General features: G+C 42.0%; 1 protein-coding gene across 1 annotated transcript in view; it reads left to right on the forward strand.

Annotated features, from left to right (window-relative positions):
- Positions 1–206: 206 nt before the first annotated feature.
- The window catches only part of LRGUK (leucine rich repeats and guanylate kinase domain containing), a 55,942-nt gene continuing 39,622 nt past the window's right edge, over positions 207–16,526 (forward strand). The window contains exons 1-4 of the mRNA XM_063448301.1: positions 207–559; positions 5,549–5,656; positions 12,696–12,777; positions 16,316–16,416. Of these exons, the coding sequence (XP_063304371.1) occupies positions 386–559; positions 5,549–5,656; positions 12,696–12,777; positions 16,316–16,416 (465 nt within the window). The 5' untranslated portion in view covers positions 207–385. The remainder of the gene's footprint in view (positions 560–5,548; positions 5,657–12,695; positions 12,778–16,315; positions 16,417–16,526) is intronic.

Genomic DNA, 16,526 nt, shown 5'->3' on the forward strand with positions numbered 1-16,526 from the left:
CCCTCAGAATGCAGCTCCTATCCTACCCCACATATATATCACACACGGGATCCACACACTGCCTCCGTGAGGGCACACCCGGGGGCTCATAGCATACCATTTATAATGGCAGCCCTGCCCACAGTGTCGGGGTGAGGCGGGTGACATTACCCAGCATGCTCAGTGTCGGGGTGAGGCGGGTGACGTTACCCCGCGCGCTCAGGTTATGGTTTGATGTGCGCGTGCTCCATGTTTCTCGCTCCTGACTCGGTCCCTTCCTCTTAATCCGCGCCGTCTCCTAGCAACCGCTTAGTAAACAAGATGGCGGCCGGTCCCTTGGCGTTCCGTTTCCAAGCAATGCGCTCCTGAGCCGGAGATCTCACTAGCGGCCGGTGTCCGGGGTACGATGGCAGTGGCGATACTCAGCCCGGGGTTCCGGGAGGAATTCCCCCCTATGGACTCACTGGAGATGGTAGATGAGAGTGCGGGGGATTGGGAGCCTCCCAGCCATGACAACGGATCGGACTCTAGGGACTCCCTCAGTGACAGCGACAGCGAGCAGCAACACACCGACATGGAGGTAAGACAGTACACACAGCTATATACATAGACCCCCACACTGCCCACAGCTATATACATAGACCCCCAACACTGCCCACAGCTATATACATAGACCCCAAACACTGCCACAGCTATATACATAGACCCCAAACACTGCCACAGCTATATACATAGACCCCCACACTGCCCACAGCTATATACATAGACCCCCACACTGCCCACAGCTATATACATAGACCCCAAACACTGCCACAGCTATATACATAGACCCCCACACTGCCCACAGCTATATACATAGACCCCCACACTGCCCACAGCTATATACATAGACCCCCACACTGCCCACAGCTATATACATAGACCCCAACGCTGCCCACAGCTATATACATAGACCCCCACACTGCCCACAGCTATATACATAGACCCCAAACACTGCCACAGCTATATACATAGACCCCCACACTGCCCACAGCTACATACATAGACCCCAAAGCTGCCCACAGCTATATACATAGACCCCAACATTGCCCACAGCTATATACATAGACCCCAACACTGCCCACAGCTATAAATAGACCCCAACACTGCCCATAGCTATATACATAGACCCCAACATTGCCCACAGCTAAATACATAGACCCCAACACTGCCCACAGCTACGTACATAGACCCCAACACTGCCCACAGCTATATACATAGACCCCCACACTGCCCACAGCTATATACATAGACCCCCACACTGCCAACAGCTATATACATAGACCCCCAACACTGCCCACAGCTATATACATAGACCCCCAACACTGCCCACAGCTATATACATAGACCCCAAACACTGCCACAGCTATATACATAGACCCCCACACTGCCCACAGCTACATACATAGACCCCAACGCTGCCCACAGCTATATACATAGACCCCAACACTGCCCACAGCTATATACATAGACCCCAACACTGCCCATAGCTATATAAATAGACCCCAACACTGCCCATAGCTATATACATAGACCCCAACATTGCCCACAGCTAAATACATAGACCCCAACACTGCCCACAGCTACGTACATAGACCCCAACACTTCCAACAGCTATATACATAGACCCCCACACTGCCCACAGCTATATACATAGACCCCCACACTGCCCACAGCTATATACATAGACCCCCACACTGCCCACAGCTATATACATAGACCCCCACACTGCCCACAGCTATATACATAGACCCCCACACTGCCCACAGCTATATACATAGACCCCCACACTGCCCACAGCTATATACATAGACCCCCACACTGCCCACAGCTATATACATAGACCCCCACACTGCCCACAGCTATATACATAGACCCCAAACACTGCCCACAGCTATATACATAGACCCCAAACACTGCCCACAGCTACATACATAGACCCCCACACTGCCCACAGCTACATACATAGACCCCAACGCTGCCCACAGCTATATACATAGACCCCAACACTGCCCACAGCTATATAAATAGACCCCAACACTGCCCACAGCTATATAAATAGACCCCAACACTGCCCATAGCTATATACATAGACCCCAACATTGCCCACAGCTAAATACATAGACCCCAACACTGCCCACAGCTACGTACATAGACCCCAACACTTCCAACAGCTATATACATAGACCCCCACACTGCCCACAGCTATATACATAGACCCCCACACTGCCCACAGCTATATACATAGACCCCCACACTGCCCACAGCTATATACATAGACCCCCACACTGCCCACAGCTATATACATAGACCCCCACACTGCCCACAGCTATATACATAGACCCCCACACTGCCCACAGCTATATACATAGACCCCCACACTGCCCACAGCTATATACATAGACCCCCACACTGCCCACAGCTATATACATAGACCCCCAACACTGCCCACAGCTATATACATAGACCCCAAACACTGCCACAGCTATATACATAGACCCCCACACTGCCCACAGCTACATACATAGACCCCAACGCTGCCCACAGCTATATACATAGACCCCAACACTGCCCACAGCTATATACATAGACCCCAACACTGCCCACAGCTATATAAATAGACCCCAACACTGCCCATAGCTATATACATAGACCCCAACATTGCCCACAGCTAAATACATAGACCCCAACACTGCCCACAGCTACGTACATAGACCCCAACACTTCCAACAGCTATATACATAGACCCCCACACTGCCCACAGCTATATACATAGACCCCCACACTGCCCACAGCTATATACATAGACCCACACACTGCCCACAGCTATATACATAGACCCCCACACTGCCCACAGCTATATACATAGACCCCCACACTGCCCACAGCTATATACATAGACCCCCACACTGCCCACAGCTATATACATAGACCCCCACACTGCCCACAGCTATATACATAGACCCCCACACTGCCCACATCTATATACATAGACCCCCACACTGCCCACAGCTATATACATAGACCCCCACACTGCCCACAGCTATATACATAGACCCCCACACTGCCCACAGCTATATACATAGACCCCCACACTGCCCACAGCTATATACATAGACCCCCACACTGCCCACAGCTATATACATAGACCCCAAACACTGCCACAGCTATATACATAGACCCCCACACTACCCACAGCTACATACATAGACCCCAACACTGCCCACAGTTATATACATAGACCCCAACACTGCCCACAGTTATATACATAGACCCCAACACTGCCCATAGCTATATACATAGACCCCAACACTGCCAACAGCTATATACATAGACCCCAACATTGCCCACAGCTATATACATAGACCCCAACATTGCCCACAGCTATATACATAGACCCCAACATTGCCCACAGCTATATACATAGACCCCCACACTGCCCACAGCTATATACATAGACCCCCACACTGCCCACAGCTATATACATAGACCCCCACACTGCCCACAGCTACGTACATAGACCCCAACACTGCCAACAGCTACGTACATAGACCCCAACACTGCCAACAGCTATATACATAGACCCCAACACTGCCCACAGCTATATACATAGACCCCAACACTGCCCACAGCTATATACATAGACCCCAACACTGCCCACAGCTATATACATAGACCCCCACACTGCCCACAGCTATATACATAGACCCCCACACTGCCCACAGCTATATACATAGACCCCCACACTGCCCACAGCTATATACATAGACCCCCACACTGCCCACAGCTATATACATAGACCCCCACACTGCCCACAGCTATATACATAGACCCCAACACTGCCCACAGCTATATACATAGACCCCAACACTGCCCACAGCTATATACATAGACCCCAACACTGCCCATAGCTATATACATAGACCCCAACCACTGCCCACAGCTACGTACATAGACCCCAACACTGCCAACAGCTATGTACATAGACCCCAACACTGCCCATAGCTATATACATAGACCCCAACACTGCCCACAGATATATACATAGACCCCCAACACTGCCCACAGCTATATACATAGACCCCAACACCGCCGATAGCTATTATTGTTATTTTATCATTTATATGGTGCCATCAGATTCTGTAGCGTTGTACAATGGGGTGGACTAACAGACATGTAATTGTAACCAGACAACTGGATGTACAGGAACAGAGAGGTGGAGGACCCTGCTCAATGAGCTTACATTCTAGAGATAAATAGACCCCAACACTGCCCATAGCTATGTACATAGTGCCCAACACTGCCCATAGCTATATTATTACATAGACCCCAACACTACCTATAGCTATATACATAGTGCCCAACACTGCCCATAGCTATATACATAACTTTAGAAATACTCTGCCAGCTGACCACTGTCCATATAACTATAGACACAGTGCCAGCTGAACACTGCCCATAGCTATATACATAGTGCCCAACACTGCCCATAGCTATATACATAGTCCTCAACAGTGCCTATAGATATATGCACAATGCCCAACACTGCCAATAGCTATATTATTACATAGACCCCAACACTGCCCATAGCTATATACATAGTGCCCAACACTACCCATAGCTATATTATTACATAGACCCCAACACTGCCCATAGCTATATACATAGTGCCAAACACTACCCATAGCTATATACATAGACCCCAACACTGCCCCTAGCTATATACATAGTGCCCAACACTGCCCATAGCTATATTATTACATAGACCCCAACACTGTCCATAGTTATATTCATAGTGCCCAACACTGCCCATAGCTATATACATAGACCCCCAAACACTGCCCATAGCTATATACATAGACCCCCAAACACTGCCCATAGCTATATACATAGACCCCAAACACTGCCCATAGCTAAATACATAGTGCCCAACACTGCCCATAGCCATATTATTACATAGTGCCCAACACTGCCCATAGCTATATACATAGACCTCAACAGTGCCTGTAGATGTATACAGTGCCCAACACTGCCCATAGCTATATTATTACATATACCCCAACACTGCCCATAGCTATATACATAGTGCCCAACACTACCCATAGCTATATACATAGTGCCCAACACTGCCCATAGCTATATACATAACTTTAGAAATACTCTGCCAGCTGACCACTGTCCATATAACTATAGACACAGTGCCAGCTGAACACTGCCCATAGCTATATACATAACTTTAGAAATACTCTGCCAGCTGACCACTGTCCATATAACTATAGACACAGTGCCAGCTGAACACTGCCCATATCTGACCAGATCTAAATGAATACAATGCACTTATTTATATAGATTCAGTGCCAGCAGACCACTGCCCTCATCTATATACATTAGCAGCTGACCACAACCCACATTTGTATAGATACAATACCAGCGGACCATTGTCTATATCTTTATAGTAATGTGCTGCATCACTGTAATACAAGTACAGTTGCCTGACTTGTATTCCTTTTCTTTTTCTTTTTATCTGCAGAATGAATTTGATGGAGTTTTGCAGGAAGAAATAGTCTCTGGTGGACTGTCCAGATTGGGACGTTCAGCTCTTGGAACCGAGCTTGTTTATCTGGACTTGACACTCTGTGTAAGTAACAATATGTTACCATTCTTAAACAAAATAAAAAAAACATGTTTTACTTAGCATTGATGACAAAAGGTAGGTCAATTCTTTTCCTCCTTTTTTTTTTATTATTTATTATTTTTAGAAAAAAAATCACATAAGTTTAGACATTCCATACTAGAGGAGAGCCCACTAATAGCAGTAATTTGCACTAATCTCTCGTTGTTAGCGGCACCTATTTCTGCCTCATATATTTCTAGGTGTCTCTTTCTTTTCTTTTTTTTTTTTTTCTGCTCTTGGTTTTATGTGCTCTTCTCGCAAGAGAGATGTCGGTGAGGGGAGGAGGTTCCATGAGGAACCTCCATGATTAAATTTGTTTCTTTGAACGTCAGTGGAATGAACTCCTTGCAAAAGAGAGCAATTTTTTTTGATTTCTTAAAAAAGAGAAGATTAACATCTGTGGCAATTTAAGAAACACATTGGCAATCCACAGATAAAGAATGGATCATATCTAGGGATTTTCCCCATCTTTGTTTATGCCCCAAATCATTATTCAATATGGTTCATAGGTAGGATTGTCTCTCGGGTGGAGAAGATAAGACGTTGAAGGATTATTTTTTGCAGAGATTTTAAGTGTTTATTGGACCCCACTCTAAATAGGATTAGCCTTAAAAAAAGATAACCAGTGCCATGCTTTGAATCGTGCTAAACATTTTAACTATACATTGAGAACCAACAGTATTTTAGACCTATGGCACCCTCAAGAGAGGGATTACTCCTGTTTCTCTTTTTCACATCAGGCATATTCTAGAATTGACTATTTATTTGGCTGAAACATAGGGTTAAATTGATCAAAAAGATTCTGCTCACTAGTATCCCATGATCAGATCATAATGCAATAGTGATGACTATTTATGAGAAATTTATAATAAAAAAACTAGATCCAATTGGAGACTAAATGACTGTATCCTACAAAATAATCAGAACCTAGATTCGATCAAGGAAGCCTCTGATTTTTTAAAATTATTATTATTATTATTATTATTAAAGAAAACGTATCTCCAGACACTTCACTGTCAACTATGTGGTGTGCTTACAAGTGTACAATTAGAGGCCACTTAATCAAATTGGGTACTCAAGAAAAACGTTGAAATATTCTGAGCCTAGCCAAATTATATATAGATCTAGAAGGATTGGAGAGAGAAAACAGAAGCGACCCCCTAAAAGCAATTAAGCACTAGGGTAATGATGGTTAAGGAACAGATTAAGAACATCTTAATACAGAACGCAAACTACACTCTCGAATGTCTGAAGAGAACTTGGTATGGTAGAGGGAATAAAGCAACTAATGACTAATAAACTAAAAAGCAATAGAGCAAAAACAATGGTAACTAGGATTACTCAGGGAAAGGATGTCCTCCTTAGCCAGAGAAAATAGGACAAGCTTTTCTAGATTTTTACCCATCATTGTATAATCTCCCAGAGAGACAGCCCTCTGTGGAGCTAGCAGACTTTTTTTTCGTAAACATAGCCTACCATTAGTGAAGTAGAGAGAGCCATAAAAAAGCCCCAGGGCTAGATAGTTTTAGTAAATGCTTTTATGTAGCATTAATAAACAATATGAAGGGGGCTCTTGCTAAGGTTTTTAATCAATTTAGCATATCAGGAGAGTTTCCTAGTGAAATTCTAAAAGCATACATAATACCTATACTCAAACAGGGTAAGGACCTAGAGCTTATAGCAAATTACAGACCCATATCTCCGCTAAATGTCAATTTTGAAATTATATTTTTCTATATTAGCAGCCAGATTAAATAGTATTATTTTATCAGTTATACGCAAGGACTAGGCTGGCTTTATTGAAAGCAGGTTTTCTGTTTATAATGTCAGGAGATTCATCGACATTATGGATATGGTCCAGTCATTGGACACCAAAAAGGCTTTCAACAGAGTTGGGTGGGACTTAGGTCTTTCAGGAAATATATTTAAATCTATAATGTCGCTATATATCACCCCCACTGCCAGAGTACTGAATGGTGGCTTTTCCTCCCGTTGAGCAACGGTACCAGACAAGGATGTCTGTTTTCCCCAGTATTATACCTGTTGGTAATTGAACCTCTGGCCGTGGCAATCAGGGCAGACAATCAGATTAAAGATGTTTCGGTTTTGTTTGATAATACGCAGACACTGTAGTACTCACAATTTGTGATCTGATTATTTCCATAGACAAAATGATGGCAATTATTAATGATTTTGCGTATATTTCAGGATACAAATTAAATCGACAATAATTTTCAGCTCTTTCTGTGAATCTATCTCCACAGACAAAAAATATTTTGTTGAATAAATATGGGCTTGACTGTCCAATAAGCTCTTTTAGATGTTTAGTTGTTGAAATATCAAGTGATGTCGCCAAACTAATGGAGGCACATTTTCTCCCACTATTAAACATTAAACTACACTAGTAAAAAAACGTAACGAATGGAAATCAAGGGAAGTGTTGTGGTGTGGGAGAATTAATATCATCAAATACTATAGCCTTCCAAAGTGGATCTTCCTTTTTCTGTATGACCCCTGTGCTCTGTCCTAACAGTTGGTTAGACTTGGTTCAATCTCTCTTCAATAAATGTATTTGGCTTGCAAAGCACTCCCGTATTAACACACACTGTTTGCCACTGAAACTGAATCAAGGGCGGCTAGGAGTAACACAGATAAAGAACTATTGGAAAGAGTTCACTCTAGCTCACATCATCTACACTCCATTTGATAATGTCAAAGATGAACCATGCTATAACATTGAAAAAGATATGACTAAAACTGGAGTTGCAAATACAGACTTGAGGTTAATATTCTGGCAGACAGGAGGGGAAAAGGGTAGGGACACAATAGAGCCTCTAAGAGCATAGTAATCAAAAACCTCTAACACATGGGAAAAACTCAAATCTGATTGCCATCTCGAAGATAAAATTATCTCAGGGTTACCTTTAACCCAATTGATATATATATATATATATATATATGATACCGGATTAAAACATTTGCAGCTGGATAAATTCTGGTCTTTCTGAAATTGGAAACTTAGTCAAGGGAAATAGGACAAGGGATATTATGTCTCTTAGTAAAGACAACTGTTTGCACAAAAGAGAAATCTTTAATTACATTAGGATAAAAGGTTATCTTCTTAACCACTTGGTTTTAAATAAGTCTCCTAAACATGACGAATTAGGAAAATTAATTAAAGGTACGCAATTGAACATTTTGGTTGCTGGCTGTGTAGAATTGATTGGGAGAGATCATGATAAACTTAATCTACCAGTAATACAGAAGTGGGAGCAGGGCCTAAAACTTAACATTAGTAGTGAAGAATGTATCGATTCTTTGGGAATGGTTCAAAAGAAGGTACACTATCTTAATTTAACGAAGGTGCATTTCAAACTTTTATATAAATGGTATGTAGCCCCTAGCAGGTTGTCTAGTATGTATCCCAATGCCTCAGTTCATGGAGATGCTTTATCCATAAAGGCTGTTTCTTACACATATGGTAGGAATGTCAACCTTTGCAACTTTTTTTGAAAATGAAACATAATAAAATCCCGATTTTACTTAAAATCAATAAAATTTCACCCCGGTTTCTTTTTACTACAACTAAACTTTCAAACAACTCTTGGCCCTTCCTTATTGATTGTTTCCCACATCTTCATGCGGCCAAGATGCTAATAGTCAGGAATTGGAAGTCGGATTTTGTCCCATGTTGGCATCCAGTCAAAGAACAAATAATTTTTCAGATTAAAATGGTGATGGTATTAATAGGTCTCTATACACTGAATTTAAAAAATGGTTATGCGTTATAGCAGGGCTTGACACATTTGCTTTGATTCTAGAGTTAGGAGCCAGATTTTTTTTTTTTAAACCTTGCATAGCTTTATATTCAACGACAAAAATACAATTCTTAAAGGGACACGGTAGGCATCAGCTTAATATAGTGGTTATGGTGTCTATAGCCTGTCCCTGCACTCTTTTCAATATAAACACTGACTTTTCTTAGAAAAGGCAGTGTTTACATTGCTTCCTTGTGACACCTCTAGTGACTGTCACTCAGATGGGCACTAGAAGTGTTTCCTGTGTCAGTGCTGCAGCATCTACATTCAGCGCCTCCACACTCTGCATGGAGGCGCTGAATGTTCCCCATAGAGATGCATTGATTCAATGCATATCTATGAGGATAGGCTGATTGGTGCAGCTTTTTGCAGCCAATTCTATGGGAACACATTTTGGATTGACTGAGATCATCAAGCTTGATGATCTCAGCCATAAAGGCAGGGCCAGTCGAGGGGAGACCAGCATGACATGGGGGAAAAAATAGAGGGTAAAAACACCATTCCCTTGCGAACAGAAGGGGTTTGGTAACCTAAACACACACACTATGACAGACAGACAGATACCATGACACACACACACAAGCATATACCATGTCAGACACACACACGAGCATATACCGTGACAAACTTTTTGGCTTTGGTCTTTCTCTCTTTTGCTATGAGCTTTTTAACTTCAGGTTTAGGTCATCTGACCGCTCTTTTGCAAGCCCTTTTGGCATGCTTATATTTATTATAAGATGCAATCGACCCCTCTGATTTAAAGGATCTCTATAGGGTCAGGAACACAAACATGTATTCCTGACCCTATAGTGTTAAAACCACCAACTAACCCCCCTGGGCTCCTCATGCCTTTATAAATATAGTAAAAATCTTACTGTATTCAACCTTGAAGCTGTAACTCTGCATGTTGTTAGACTCAGAAAAACAAGCATCTCAGAGATGTAGCCTAATCCAATCACAATGCTTCCCCATAGGATTGGCTGAGACAGATCAGGGGCCAGAGCCAGCATGATTCAAACACAGCCCTGGCCAATCAGCATCTTCTCATAGAGATGAATTGAATCAATGAATCTCTATGAGGAAAGGTCAGTGTCTGCATGCAGAGGGAGGAGATACTGAATGTTTGGATGCATTTTAGGCAGCCATGACCCAGGAAGGATTTCTAACGGCTATCTGAGTGGCGGCCAGTGAAGTTATCACTAGGCTGTAATGTAAACACTGCATTTTCTCTGAAAAGACAGTGTTTCCAGCAAAAAACCTGAAGGGAATGATTCTATTCACCAGAACAAATTCAATAAGCTGTAGTTGTTCTGGTGACTATAGTGTCCCTTTAAATGTTTTCAATGCCATTTTCTTATCTTTTATCATTTGACTGACCCTTGTGTTAAGCCATATTGGTTTTAATTTGCTTCTTTTATATTTATTTCCCAATGGTATGTATTGAGAAATATACTTTTGTAGAATTTGTTTAAAGACATTCCATTTATTATCTGTGCTTTTCCAGTGAATATTTCCTGCCAGTCAATTGGTTGTCAAAATGCCCATATCCTATTGAATTTAGCCTTTTAAAAATGCAATGTTTTTGTACAGCCAATGTCATTTTTTTTTTTTTTTTGCTAATCTCAAATGATACTATAGTGTGGTCAACATTTCCCAAGTGCTCCATAACTAGAATGTTTGAAAATAAATCAACATTATTAGTAATGACAAGATTTAGACAGGCATCTCTTCTAGTTGGCACTTCTACCAATTGAGACATGAACTTATTGTTTATCAGGTTCAAAAACCTGTTTGCCTTAACTGTACTACTTGTCTCTCTGGCCCAGTCAATGTTTGGATAATTCAAATCTCCCATGATTAACAAATTACCCAGTTGTACAGCCTTATGAATCTGAGATAGCGGTTGCTGTTCCCCATCATATTCCTAATTTTCCATAGTCCTGGAAAATTATACAGTGGCCATCACCGTTACCTGACTTAAACCCCCATAGAAAATCTATGGTGAGGTTTGAAGAAGGGGGGGGCTGGGGGCTGGGGGGGGGGGGGGGGGGGGTGTTGCAGCAAACCCAAGAATATTACTGAACTGGAGGCTATTGCTCATGAGCAATGGGCTAAGATTCCTCAGGGACGCTGCCTGAAGCTAGTTTCTGGCTATGCATCTCGTTTGTAGCAGGTCATAACAGCAAAAGGGTGCTCTACTAAGTACTAAAGAAGCTTGTCATGTAGGAGTTGAATAATGTTGAGACTGGATAAGTCATTCTAAGTTGCATTTTCAGTTGAATTTGGGGAAACCACGCTTTTGTTTGATTTGTTCTTTACAAACAGTGTCAATTCTGTAAATATCGACAATAAACCTGATTTTCAATGAGGGTTAAAGGACCACTATAGTGCCAGGAAAACAAACTTGTTTTCCTGGCTCTATAGAGTCTTTGGGTGTCCTCCACCCTCTGGGTCCCCCTCCCGCCGGGCTGAAGGGGGAGGAAGGGGTTAAACACTGAGGGACTCTCCTTTGGACGTAATTGGCTGAATGCGCATGCACGGCAAGAGCTGCGCGCGCATTCAGTCAGTACATAGGAAAGCATTCTCAATAGTGGTCCTTTAAATAATTTTGCTTAAACTATATTAGTACAAATAAAATGCTCTTTATTAACAAATACTATAAGGTATGTAATGAATTTAAAACTTTTTATCCGGCTCTCGGATAAATCTTGTTGTTTTTGTTTTTTTTAATGCGGCCCTCGGATTACCTAAGGTTGGACAGCCCTAGTTTAGACCATTGTATATCAAGATTTCAAAAAAAACACTTTAACATCTGTATCTTAGTCTTCAGGCCTGTTTTAAACTTCTTCCTACATCATTTATTTAGTGGCAAGAAATTCAAATTTCCTGTCCCTTTAAACTTTCCTTTCCTTCCTTTCCCTTCCCTTCCCTTTCTTTATAGATTGATACTTTTGATATATGAGTTGATCCCTTTTTTTTTCTTTTTTTTTATGCACTGACATAATGTGGTTTATTGCAAACAAGACAAAATATTGGTGTATGCAAATATGTAAAAAATTTAGCAAGCATTTAATTAGCTGTGTTGAAATATAAACATGATTACAGAATTGTTTGGTAATTGCCTATAATAAGAAAACACTGGCAGTGTGATTTGAAAATGCCATCTTTATTCTCTTATCTCGCAGAATCGTAATTTAGCTGACATCCACATTCTCTGTAGATATACTCACCTGCAGAAGCTGGATATCTCCTGTAATGGAATTAGTGGTATGTATTTTTAACTCCAGCTGGTAAACTGACATGTGTTTTCAGTATATGGTTCTGGGCATAACTGAATAGTGTACCCGTCATGATTACCTTTGCAAATTTTTTATCAATGTAGTTAGTGCTGAGTTTAAAAGTTGAAAATACATATTTGGACATGCATATGTTTACATTTAATTATGCAAAGGAATATGGGCAGGGTATAATAATTAAAATAATTATTTTTGGGTTGAATGCACCTCTATACTTTGTATGTATTTTATAGTGATAGCATTGTGCTAGTTAAAAGTGATAGCTAAGCAATTTCTCCTCACTGGTTCCTGGTTGATGACACAGCTTTTTTTCTAAACGGTGCATTGATATAGCAAACATGGGTAGTGGTGACCCCACTAGTACTGTGCAGCCCACCCAGGTGTAATTTTTATTCTACCCCCCCATACTTGGTGAATGGGGTTGCTGATTTTAACATTTGCTATGCATAATTACACATTGCATAGTAAGAAGAGGAAGCCACACTCTTACTCCTAGAACCTAGGTGCTACAAACCAAGGGCTGGTAAACACTTATTGCAATTTGGCAAGTAAAATAGGATGGTCCCGGCACTCGAGATATCACATAAAACAGCTTTATTGGAAGTTAACAAGAAATGCAACATGTCAGCCTACACAGAGGTCATTGCCAAGCTTGACAGAGGCATCTGTGTAGGCTGAACAATTACATTTCTTGTTTACCTTCAATAAAGCTGCTTAATGTGATACTTGTAGTACCTGGACCATCCTATTGTCCATGGGCGTCCGCAGGAATTTTTCCAGGAGGGAAGGGAGGGGGAGGGGGGGCATAATTGTAATGACATCCATGCTTGGTCCCTTTTTGACAGTATCATGAAGGGGAGGGGCATAGTCATAATCACATAAAGCCAGGGTAAATAGCGTTTTCACGACTATGGTGTCAGGAATACATGCTTGTATTCCTGACACTATAGTGTTCCTTTAAGCAAATTAAAGGAACATTTTGTTCACCATAACAACTTAATCTAAATGAAAATGCTATGATGCCAGGAGGCCCATTGGCGCTCTCATTCCTATAAGGGGTTAGATCGCTCTAAAATGGTTTAACCCCAAAGGCTTCCTCCACCTCCAGATCTCCAGGTTGCTCAGTGTATTCTGCTTCTGAAACAGAGTGTCTGGAAGTGCAGATTGACGTCAGGCATGGATGCCACAGAATGGCTAGAGTGGTCAGCTGACGCTCTAAGCCAATCGCTGGTTCATAAAAATGTTTTGAATGAATGAATGGGGAGCTCTAGCCAATCAGCGGCACCCCTACTGAGCGGCACCCTGTGCTTCCTGATACTCAGTAAATAAAAGTGAACACATTAACACTGATATTTTTTTTTACCTGGGGAGATGAGAAGGTCCAAAGTTTCCCTGCCAGGCCCAGGTACCAAAGCCTTATGATGTGGTGTCCAGAATAAAGTGGAGGGTTTACTTAACTTGTCATTCCTGCTCCAATCTCATTTTCTTCTCCTTCATTTGACACAGTCTTATTTTTCTTCTGACACTGTCTTCTCTCCTCCTTCACCTTTCTGCTTCTTTTGCACCCTTCTGCTCCTTTCTCTTTCTGATCCCTTTCTGCTCCTTCTCCTACTTTATACCTTTGTGCTCCTTCTGATTCTTTGTGCTCCTTTACCTTTCTGCTCCTTGCTGTCCCTTTCTGCTCCTTGCAGTCTATTCCTGCTCCTTGTTGCCCCTTCCTCCTTCTTGCTGACCCTTTTAGCTCCTTGCTGGCCCTCTCTGCTCCTTGCTGCCCCTTCCTGTTTTTATCTGCTTCTTCTCCTACTTTACTTTTGTGCTCCTTCTGATTCTTTCTGCTCCTTCACCTTTGTGCTCCTGTCTTTTCCTGCTCCTTGCAGACCCTTTCTGCTCCTTGCAGACCCTTTCTGCTCCTTGCAGACCCTTTCTGCTCCTTGCAGACCCTTTCTGCTCCTTGCAGACCCTTTCTGCTTCTTGCTGACCCTTCCTGCTCATTTCTATTCATTTCTGCTTCTTCTCCTACTTTACCTTTGCGCTCCTTGCTGCCCATTTCTGTTCCTGCTCCTTCTGATTCTTTCTGCTCCTTTACCTTTGTGCTCCTTGCTGACCCTTCCTTCTCCTTGCTGACCCTTCCTGCTCATTTCTGCTCCTTCTCCTACTTTATGTTTGTGCTCCTTCTGCCCCTTCCAGCTCATGGCTGACCCTTTCTGCTCCTTGATGCCCCTTCCTGTTCATTTCTGTTTCTTCTCCTTTTGGCTCCTTCTAGTACTTTACCTTTGTGCTCCTTCTGTCCCTTCCTGCTCCTTGCTGCCATTTCCAGCTCCTTGCTGACCCTTCGTGCTCCTTGCTGACCCTTCCTGCTCCTTGCTGACCCTTCCTGCTCCTTGCTGACACTTATTACTTCTTGCTCCCCCTTCCTGTAGGCTGTCTCCCCCATCCCTGTTCCTTAGTGCTCCTTCTCCTAATTAAACTTTGTGCTCCTTGCTGCCCCTTCTAGCTACTTGCTGCCCATTTCTACTCATTTCTGTTCCTTCTCCTTTCTGCTCCTTCTCTTACTTTATCTTCCTGCTCCTTGCTGACCCTTCCTGTAGGCTGTCTCCTCCATCCCTCACTTACCTGATCTATAGACTGCTTCCCCCCCCCCCCCCAAAATCCCTCACTTACTTGATCTGTAGGTGGATCCCACTATCTCTAACTTACTTGATCTGTAGGCTGCACACCTGCCTTTCTGTTTTCTCCTGCAGTCACCACGGGAGGGAAAGATGGTCATTTAGAGGATTAAAACACTCTCCAGAGCCCCCAAAGTATTTTTAACATAATCATTAGAATGTTTATTGTGACAATCCAAACATCTGCACTGTCATAAAGGAGTTTAAATAAAATAACCTTTTCATTACCATGCTTTAGAGTTTTTTTTGTCAGTACTGATATGTGCTTTTTTTCTTCTTTTATTGTTTATTTGGGTATCGTCAGTTTTGGCAGATGATAGATAGTGAACTATTGGGAATACTAGAAGGGGTAAATAATATATTGTAACGTGGCAGATACTTAGGTGAGTACAGTATTTAGGATAGGCAGGTAGGTTGTTACTATTTTGTTACATATTTGTTTAGTGCAGCTGACATTAATGGGAAGAATGATAAACAATAAGTAATTAAATGCCCCCTATTGGAATAAAATAAAATTAAGTATTTGTGCCTGACTGCCTGTCTGTTACAGTTACATTCCCTCTATATGACTGTAGATTTGCTTATACATATCCAAATACATATAACTGAGGTCTGGAGATATGCTACCCTTGTTATCCTACCATAGTAATATACCGCCCTGAATTCATATTGCTGCCTGAATGATATAGTTATTATGTACACACTTATAAACAATTCTGTATCATTTGTTGCTTTGTGACAGACATCGGTTACACTGTATTAGTCAATATATAAATCTATTCCTTAAGACTTCAAACTGCAATACTATTTAAAGGTTTTTTTTTTCTGTTTTTTGTTCCGTAGATCTATCTTGCATCAGTTACATGCCATTCCTGACCGAACTCAATGCCTCTAACAACAGGTTGAGCACCTTCTTTGACTTTGTGCCACCTAAAAATCTGAAAGTGAGTTCAGCTTTGAAGAAATAATGTCAGAGGTTATCACTAGCAATGCTATGGAGTTGTTGGTGGGACTCTTCCTTGGAGCATCATGGCAAATGTATTCGCAAACATCT

Source organism: Pelobates fuscus, chromosome 3 (genome assembly GCF_036172605.1).
Source record: "Pelobates fuscus isolate aPelFus1 chromosome 3, aPelFus1.pri, whole genome shotgun sequence".
NCBI lineage: Eukaryota > Metazoa > Chordata > Amphibia > Anura > Pelobatidae > Pelobates > Pelobates fuscus.